The sequence below is a fragment of the Siphateles boraxobius genome, unplaced genomic scaffold (assembly GCF_051911475.1).
Source record: "Siphateles boraxobius isolate OS27281-9 unplaced genomic scaffold, OSU_SipBor_1 35, whole genome shotgun sequence".
NCBI lineage: Eukaryota > Metazoa > Chordata > Actinopteri > Cypriniformes > Leuciscidae > Siphateles > Siphateles boraxobius.
The window spans coordinates 9,967,860-9,978,123 of record NW_027508975.1 but is presented as its reverse complement, the minus strand read 5'-3'; the positions used below and the strand labels follow the sequence as shown (position 1 = coordinate 9,978,123).

General features: G+C 37.8%; 1 protein-coding gene across 2 annotated transcripts; it reads left to right on the top strand.

Annotated features, from left to right (window-relative positions):
• Positions 1-3,418: 3,418 nt before the first annotated feature.
• sync (syncoilin, intermediate filament protein) lies at positions 3,419-9,779 on the top strand. Of its 2 annotated transcripts, none has more exons than XM_077196300.1 (5): positions 3,419-3,787; positions 4,897-5,662; positions 8,128-8,547; positions 8,620-8,744; positions 9,112-9,779. In XM_077196300.1, the coding sequence occupies exons 2-5, from the start codon at positions 4,910-4,912 to the stop codon at positions 9,167-9,169; spliced, it is 1,356 nt and encodes a 451-aa protein (XP_077052415.1). In that variant the 5' UTR covers positions 3,419-3,787; positions 4,897-4,909; the 3' UTR covers positions 9,170-9,779. The 2 variants fall into 2 exon arrangements, with proteins under 2 accessions (XP_077052415.1, XP_077052414.1); XM_077196299.1 differs by having other exon boundaries at positions 3,604-3,787; positions 8,095-8,547.
• The last annotated feature ends 485 nt before the right edge of the window (positions 9,780-10,264 follow it).

Below are 10,264 nucleotides of genomic sequence, written 5' to 3'. Positions count from 1 at the left end.
CATTCAATGTCTCTTCCAGTATCTATAGTGCCAATGGTTACGGTGTTTAATGTATCCCTTTATTTACTGAGCAAACCTGTAATTGAAGGCAACATGGGGAAAAGCTTGGGATTAATATTACACTCTTTGGAATTATTAATTGTGTTTGCAAAGGTTGATTCACTATTTTAGGCTTACAGTAATGCACTGTAGAAAACTGGGCAGCTTATCAAAAAGCTATTATGAATGGATAAATATGATCAAATATAGAGGCAGAGCCCACTACAACAACAAAACAAGTCTGATTGTGATGTGAAACCCATTCCAAACGAGGCTGTATTGTTAGAGGGCATTTTATTGTTACCAATAATCTTAACAAGCTGATCTAATCAGAGTGAACAAAACTGTTGGACACTGTTTCCAATGGTAATTACCAAGTTCAGTCAGCTCAGGCATCACTCAGCACTGCTTTATTACACAGCTCAAGTACCTCTGCATTCCTCAGAGCGGGGACTCATTATTATCAACCTGTCTTTCTGCAAAAGAGAAAGCCTTGGGCCGAGGTGCATCAAAACAGTTCGAAAAAAAGAGACCAAAATAAGATGGCCAATTCAATAAAGATTGAATTCATTAAGAGAAACCAAATACACTATGTATCTGGCACCATTGGTAGGTAAGGAGGTTATATAGCGCCTCCATGTGGTTCTAAAAGAAACATAGCTGAGCAAATGCAGGATTTCAATTACAGAAAAGCCACAGACATGTTGTTGACCCCACAATGATTGCATCCCATTTACTGAGTCACTATAGAAAATGTCATTCACACTACTCTTAACCCTGGGTTATCTTTTTTAATCCCAAAAAATCAGTCCTAAACTAAACTAAGTTTTTATAATCACACAAACTTTCACAAATTTAGTGTCTGAGGGTTAAAAATGACAATCCATAACACTGCATTTTCCTTTATTTGTTTTTTTTAAGTGTTTCAGAAGACTTGAGAACTTTGTGTGGTTATTTCCACAGATGTAGAGCCAGTTAAATAGGGAATTCACCACTGGTGTCTGGTGTCAATCATTATGTCTCCCTGTGTCTTTAAAGTCCCCCTGTGGTAAAAATCAAGCTTTTAATGTCGTTTATATGTCTATGTGGTGGTTTTAATATGCTTTAAGACAAACCATGTGCAAATGCATAAGTCAACACCATTGCTGAGTATTTTCTCCTTAAAACTGCAGTGAACCAAAGACAGTTTCAAAAACGTGGTTTGAATTCGCTGGTGTTTCTGATAAACAAACTACCTTGTAACCAATCACGTCAACGTGTGATCGTCAACGAGTGGATCTCTGAGCTGGTGTGAGTGAGTGGAGGCAGGGCCAATTTGCATATTCGTAGAACCATGTATACTAAATGAGGCAAGGGTGTAGAGTTACATTCACAATTTTTTTTCAAGGAAAAAAACGTTTAAAGTCATTTTGGTGACCAAAGGTGAGTTTTAAGAGATAAGATGATTGATGGGGACTTTAAGCCGTTAGTTTCTTCAGTTCATTGTCAGGTATCATCTTTATTTCATGTGGTTGTGTATTAGTTTTCTCATGCAATCTTCTGTGTGTATCTTTGTGGATTAATAAAGAATTGTTTGTTTGAATTCTCCTGCGTCATGCGATTACTACAACCACCAGTACGTGACAACTGGCAAAACTTGGCTGTATATGCAATAAAAACACAATTTTATTTTTTTTAAATCAGTACGTGAATCGCTTGAAAAGCTATGTGACTAGAAGATGGGTTGTTTTGGTGTTCGCTTTTGCCAAAAACTTCAACACCCATAATTCACTTTTGATTTCGTTTTTTTGACTTTTGACAACTGTCCGTGGGCGGGAACACAAATGTGTGGATGTTCGATCTGTTGTTTAAACAAAAGCTCAGCTTTCAAAAGTTCGCCAGATGATGCACAATGATGCTTTGTTGACAAATAAATGGGGATATGGGTCCAGGTAACACGGAGAAAGAGTACACGTTTACACTACATTTACACTAAAAAAAGTTGCTTCCTTAAATGTTTAAGTACAATCAACTTAGATGTTTAAGTCATTTCAACTTAAGCCTCTTCGGTCAAAAATGACTCAAAACTTTAACGTTTAGAAATTATATATTTTTTTGCTTCATCAGATGGGATGACACTTGATGACTTTTGTGCATTAGCTATATTAACATGCAAAAAAAAAAAACATTGACATTATTTGGTTAAAGGGCCGTAAAAAAATGATCGAACTTGGCTCCTTCGCGGCCAAAAATGGCCGCATTGTAAATTAATGGGAAATACGAAAAAATACGAAAACTCAGAGAAACTTGGTGGTACAAACTACAAATCAGCAAAAGTGCACAGCAAAGAAGGGGTGACACTAAAATATGCAAATTAGACACCCACGCACACACTCTCATGCGCGCACACCACAGACACACACACACACATAATTGATATTTTTTAAATAAAATCAACAAATGAAAAAAAAATACAAAAGACTCTCTCTCGCTCACACACGCACACACACACACACACACACACACACACACACACACACACACACACACACACACACACACACACACACACACACACAAACACGCACACACGCGCGCGCACGCACGCACGCATGCATGCACACAAAATATAGTACATTGGTTTTCCTGGGAAAAAAAGAACCCTCACCTTTGACCGTGACGGAGCCAAGTGTGACCCCTAAATGAAGAAGACCAGAGGGTTAAAAAATAGTTGAATCTTGTATACCTTATAGAAAAAAAGTTGAAAAATGCTTAACTTATTTTGACGAGTTAAAGCAATTTAAAAACATATGATGTCATAATGTATTAATCATGTCATTTTTTACAGTATATAACATTGTGACAATAGCTTGTTAATTTGGCCTATAAAAAATTCTTGCTAAAGAAGGATTTAGAAATATCACACTGATTTATCATGTATTTAAAATTTATTCCAGTATGTTGTTATCTGTGTTTAAATATTTTGTTAAGCCTACAGTTATCAATTTATCAATTAGTCAAAATAGCTCACTCAAAATATCTAACCTGTACAAACTTTACTGATCTGTGAAATGTCCATTTAAATCTGTGACATCTATTTAAAGCAACTGGGGAAATGAGCAGGCATGGAGGGAATTTGGGGCCGTTGGCTCTTCTAAACAAACACCCACTTCTTACATCTAACTGTCTAAAACGACTCACTTGGAGCTTTCTGTTCCCACTTGATTTCAATCCTGTCTATGCTTGATGAGAACCCAGCTTTCAGGTCATTCCTAAATTTAGGTCAGTGCTGTTAGGAAACTACAAAAGTGATGACAACTTTTCACAAGCACCTCCCCGTGGTTCATATTGGTGACTGCGGCATGTCACTCTAGTGCGCCCACTCCTTTTGAAATATTTTGCCGTGTCATGTCCATGTGCGGACCCTACACTTGCCACCCATTGGATACTGAACCTATTTATTTGCATACTATTGTATCTTTGCTGTCCTATTGGTTCCAGTAAGCAGGTCACCCCCCAGAGGACCTCATGATTCTTGATTAGCTGGAGTTGGTGCTGTATGTGCTCATGTTTCGTCCCCCTTCTGTTTATTAATAAATGTAAACAGATTAAATGTTGCCTGGGAGACCTGTGGCATATGTTTAAACTTGGTCAGAGAGAGGCCAGACTACCTCTGTCCTTTTTTCATGTTCAGTTGGCTACCAGCTCTTCAGTTGGGGTTCACTTCATGGTTATTGTCCTGGAACCTTGTTATCTGAGTCAAGTTGAGGTGAGTGATGAATTTATTAACAATTTTTAAACATTTAACAATTTTCTCAAAGTTTTTTGATGTTTATATTTGCACAGTATCATAGATCTAGCCATCTTTAGACTTGCCATATCACAACCTACTCACAGCACAGTGCCTTCATGGTTTTTCTTTCACACATTGTTATTCTTGGCGATAGTTTCAAAAGTCTGGAAAGCTGTAAAGTATTAATTGAAGACAAATGCTATCTACTTTGCCTTGATTACAGTTATTAGTCTCCTGAAAGCAACAATGTAAAAAGCTAATATGTCATGTACTGTAACATGTTTAAGTAAACATGTTAAAGGAATGAGCAGTTATTCGAGATGGGGAGTTTTTGAGATCATTGGCACTGATGGAATGTGCTCTGTCTGTTCCTGCTCCCAGTTTCTGCAGCAGCTGCTCTCTGTGTCCCACTGAGACTGGCATAAGAAATACCAGCCCTGTCTAGATAGAAGATGGTGAATGAGCATTTCTAGATACTAAAATCATACACTGAAAAGAAATTGGTGTAGAAACTTCAGGAAATTACGAGGAAATTTCACACTTCATTACAAAGTAGTAGCATATTAAACATTACATTATGAAGTAGGAAGACTGAAATAGTATTTACTTGAAAAACACACTTTGTATTCTTTACAACTATGAACAGTAATTTTTTACAGTGCGGAGTCTGGGCAAAGTTAATGTGATAAAAAAAATGGATTCCTCTTTTTGTTGATTGACAGCATTTTGATAAAGATGGGTATGTTTACTTTTTTATTTATTTCCTGCTTATTACATGTCCGCCAAATGCAAAGGCATTTATGTACCAATGTGTGCATGTTCTTTACAACTGATCAAAGGTACACTCGCAGATGTTAATCTAAGCTTTTCATATGGATGCTCTCTATAAGTGTGTTCATGATCAGTCAGCTGTTCGACAAGTTTATGCAGCTGTCCCTCAATGACGCATTAGCTTCAGATTTCCTCTCACCATCCTTAGCATCCCTCAGGAATCACAGTTCACAAAGTACATTGTACATACACTTAAAATCATAAATGAACTTAATGGCTAACCACAAGAATGGTCTCCCCATACATTTACATAGGTCAACATATAAAATGGAGGATCAAGAAATAAACTTTGAGGAAGCTTATGGACCTCTATCGGAGACAGAAAGAACATTTGATCCCTTATTTATTGAAGAGGAAGATGAAGACTACTTTGAAGATTGCTTGGAAGAGATCCAGGCTGCTCTAACTCTTCCTGAAGAGTCCATGCCTTATTCACAAAAATGCAGAAAAGCTTTGCAAGCTGAGTTTAATGGACTTATGCAACAGATGTTGGCACAGCTAGATGTTTTTGATGCAGCACATCCAACCACATCTGCACCATTGGAGATATTTTCAGAAACAGAGAACAAAATGGACAAGAATAGATTCACAAAAACAATCAAGTTTGAAGAGACCAGCATTCCAGAGAAAGAGCAAACTGTGTTGGAGGTCGAAAATGATGCTGCAGGGGTCCATGCCGAGGCAAGGCCTGAGTTGTCTGCCACCATGGAATTACAAAAGCTCAGAGCAGCATTTGAGAGCTGTATTGAGGAGGTGGGCCAGTTGGAGCGCAGAAGGGATGAGTTGGTTCAGGAGCTTCTGGAGCTGGAGGAGCCCATGGCCCAAGAGCTGCAGACTGTAAGGGAAGCTCTGGGGGAGGAACAAGGCCTCCTGTCCAAAGTCAGACTGGAGAGACAGAGCCTCCAGGGGGAGACGCAAATGACCAAGAAACGCCTGTTCATAGTGGCTCGAGACTGTACACAGAGACAAGTAGAGCTTGAATTACAACAGAAAGAGGTGGAGCAGCTCAACCAAGCTCAGGTAGTGTTCAATAAACCAGACTGGTGCGAATGCATTCAAACTGCTCCAGAAAAGATGTAGATTATTTTATTCAACTTAACCATGATTTTTTACATCAACTACAAAGAGGAGTTACAAATGTAGTTTGCAACTTTGTAGCAAAAGGACTCTAGGCACTGTAGCCAGGTGTTAATTATAAGGTGAGTTTTTTTTGGGGGGGCCTTCCCAGTCAGGCCATTTATATATATCAGGGCCATAACCATCATAAACATTGAGGTTCTCCCCCCAATGAGGACATTGAGCACCCCCCCCCCCCCCCCCCCCATAATTAGAAATGGCCAAATTGTCAACCCTCCGACACCCGCCACCTTTTATTTGATATTCTAGATGCTGTTCTGCTGCTCTCCGTGACTCACCACTCTGTTTATTGTTAGGATCAGAAAAAAAATTAAAAGTTACAAAAGTTTGGCTAATTTTCCTTACCAGTATAACTGCGCTCGTTAATCTAAAAAAAATATCGAAATGGCCAGTCAAATCAAAGAAGCAGGGCCATACTGTTCACAGAAGACAAGTGCAAATTCCAACACAACGCTGTGAAAGAGTGCATGGTAAGATGTAAGTCGCTAAACATTATTTGACAACTGTTTTTCGATAGGAATGTTCAGTGACCGACAGTAATATCCAGTGAAGCAAACTACTCAACCTTTTTATGAAATGTCCCCGTTTTTAATTGAAAATATGCTATTATTTGCATGATTCAAGTAATTCATAACTGAATGTGACAAGAGAGTTTTTACATTAGGGAGGACATGAATAAGATTGAATGTGTGCATGTTTTAAAATAAAATTGAACACTTCATAACTGTAATAGACTCTGAACTTTTACCGTTCTTATTTATTTTTCTTAAAGCTGCAGTAGGGAGTTTTGAGAAAACGTTGACTTAGCCTGAAAATTTGAAGAAGCACAACTTACAGGTCCAACCCCCTTGCTCTCCGCTGCGCTACAGCCCTCCCTCCACAGCTCCTCCCCCACAGCGGAGCCTGCCGTGAACGCGCAGGCTAGTAAGCAGGACCACCGATGACGGCGGATTATAAACAGTTATGAAACATTCACTAATATGGACGAAACATCAACAATATGCTTTACATTGACTATGGCCTGCCCATACTTTGACTACAAACTTGGTCCTCAAATCATTATGTATTTTGCAATACATGTAACTTTATAACGTTGCACTCTTTCTATAAGTTATAAATAGCTAGTAAGATAACGTTAAAGGATTAGTTCAATTTTAAAAAAACTTTTGCTGATAATTTACTCACCCCCATGTCATCCAAGATGTCCATGTCTTTCTTTCTTCAGTCGAAAAGAAATTAAGGTTTTTGATAAAAACATTCCAGGCTTTTGTTTCCAGGAAACAAACATTTCAAGGACCAAATGACAGTTTCAGTGCAGCTTCAGAGGGCTTTAAACGATACCAGACGATGAATAAGGGTCTTATCTAGCGAAACGATCTGTCATTTCAAAAATAAATAAAAAACTTTAAGTTTTATAAGCACAAATGCTCGCATTGCTCTGTTCTGTGATGCACGTTCGTGACTCTCCTGTTCGAACTCGTTCATCAAAATGAACAAATCTTTTTTCGAGTCATTTCGTTTCGTTGAATGAACGAAATGACTCTAAAAAAGATTCGTTCATTTGGATAAACGAGTTCGAACAGGAGAGTCACGAACGACGGTACGCGCTCGCGCTGTGCAAGAGAGGGGTGATCAGCGCGTACACGAGCGTGATTGACACTTCTAAGACATTCCTCCTGGCTCTGATTGGTTGTTTCTGACCGGGAGCGGTGTATTTCTGCAAATGGCAATAGGACCACAGGGAGGAGCCAGAGGAGCTTGATTTTTTCACAGATTATCCGTCTCATATTCTACTGTCAGGACATAATGACAGTTTTAACAAATATTTGTTTACAAAAGTTACCTACTGGAGCTTTAATCAAATGCAGGCTAATATAATTAGTTTGTGCTTTTGTTTTTATTTTCATTTTTAGTTTAGCCTTTAGTCATTTTAAAAACAAAAGCATTATATTTGTTTTTAGATTGTAATGTTAGAATGTAATGTGATTTTTAGACACTTCTAAGACATTCCTCCTGGCTCTGATTGGTTGTTTCTGACCGGGAGCGGTGTATTTCTGCAAATGGCAATAGGACCACAGGAACAAATATTTGTTTACAAAAGCTACCTACTGCAGCTTTAATTCCCTTAAATCCAATTTTATACTTTAATTTTCCAACCCCCCTACACACACACACACACACACACACACATACACATACACATACTTTAGTCCCCCCCCCCCCCCCCCCCCAATGTTAAAGACATAGTTATGGCCTTGATAAATACTATAAATAAATATTTCTAATTTTTTAAAAATCTATTCAATACATTCAAGTTACGGTATTCCATCCTGCATTCACAAAATCAGGAGGAGCTGAAGTCGCTTGCTGTTAAGATGACTGAGGAGATCACCAAGATTCATTCAGATCACCAAAGCCACCTGCAGGAAATGCAGAAGCAGCAGAACCTCACTCAAGAATCCAGCAAGAGGAAGACTCGCTCTTATGTGACTGAAGGACGACGGGCCTCTTGTGACCTACAGCAGTACCTGCAGGGTGGGATAAAAGCTCTGGAGGAGTTTTACGAACCCCGGTTAGAGTCCCTGTTAAAGAGACGGGAGGTCACCATGGATGCTCTCGGTAAGGCTAAAGAGCAGTGCCTGGAGATGAGAGCCCAGTTAGGACCACTGAGAGAAGAAGAGCAGACACTGAGACTCCAGAGAACTTGTCTGGAGGAGAGGATCCGACTAATGGAGATACAGAGGAGGGAAAATGTGGAACAATATAGGGTGTGTAATTTTCATTGATTTTACATTTTTTAGATTGCATATAGTACTGACGGTTTAATGTTCTTCATTCAGGAGACAGTTGACAACTTAGAGGAAAACATCAGAGAGCTGAAAACTCAGCTCAAGATCCAGATAAAGAAGAGTGAAGAATTGGAGAGGCTGAAAAAAAGCGTGGCCAAAGAGCTTATCTCCTACAGGCAAGTACAAGCACTTTTTAAAGGACAGTTTCTCATTGCACACTGCAAAGGGGGAATTAATATTACACCATGCACAAATCAAGTGACAAATACTATCTCTCCCAAGTTAATGTGATTTGTCCTAACCAGATTCTAGGTTTCTCACTCTGTTGCACTTTGCTGGATAGCCCTGCCAACAAAGATACATTATTTATCCAAAAGCATACTCTACTCCATATATTAAAAATCTGTCTGTCTTTAATCCTATTGCATTTCCACTTTCAATGTGAACAGACAAATGACTTACAATTAAATCTGGAAACTGTTAGATGGCATATCTATATATATTTTTATTTCTATATTTTATATATCCTTTATTGTTTTACAGAGAGCGTGTAGAGGGTCCTCGCCAGCAAGAGAACAGTGTGGTGGTGGAAAAAACCTAATGAGTTCATGTCTGCTATTAATTATCTCATTAATTATGTAAAATGCTTTTGATATATTGGTTTCATAGTTTAATTCAAATAGCATATATTCTCATAAACAATCACCAAAACAATAGCCACAATTTACTGAAGACTTAAGTAAATTTTCTCTGCAAACCATTTAAAAAAAAAAGTTCTCTGAACACCAGGACCAAGCACGTCAGATCCAAATCTTTATCTGACATTAATGTACTTAAAACAATGTTTTTTATTGTTTATAAGAGGGTTCTCTTTTAAGTCAGTGAAGTGGGCAAAACAAGGACTTATTTGGGCACCGTAAGAAAGCTCTATAAACATACCAACAGCATGATGGTGAGAATGTTTAGATAAGGGACTATGAGAAGATGAATTAAGTGCTTTGTTGAATTAAGGTTTCTTGTTAATAAGATCTGAGATAAACATGTACGAATTAGACATTATGTTTATATGACTTGTACCTATTGCAGATACAGTCAGTGACTGGTGGCATTTTTTTTTGTTTTGTTTTTTAAATAAGATTGAATAATCTAGTTCAAGAAATTGATTATTAAAAATCTAGATGGCAAAAAATAAAAGGTATTTTGTTGAGGAACACTGGCTTTTGTTCAGTCATTTTATTGGCTTTTATGTGTGAAACAAATTACTCCAAGAAAAGTATTTTTGGGTGTTTTCACTTCAATGTAAATATGGCACTGTTCATGCTTCAAATGATCAGGCAAGATAGATTATTGTTTATATCTGGTAATAATATCCATCTCAAATTAATCTTGCTGTCACTTATGAGAGAGAGGGAACCACAGCAAGTTCAATACATGAGGGGTTCCCCCTAATTTTTATTAATTAAAATTAATTTTCAAATTAATTCAAAGCTTGATTAACTTCAATCTTTTATTTCATTAATAACTATTGCTGATGGCAGACTCACTTCCTTTGATGTGACAAGTAATCTAATTCAAATGTCAAGCAACCAACTTGCACTACTTCACATATAAATGTAGGCAATGCTTTTCTATTGTTTTTATACACTGACTTTTAAATAAATAAAAAATAGACTGTTCTCTTCCTAAAAGGACAGTT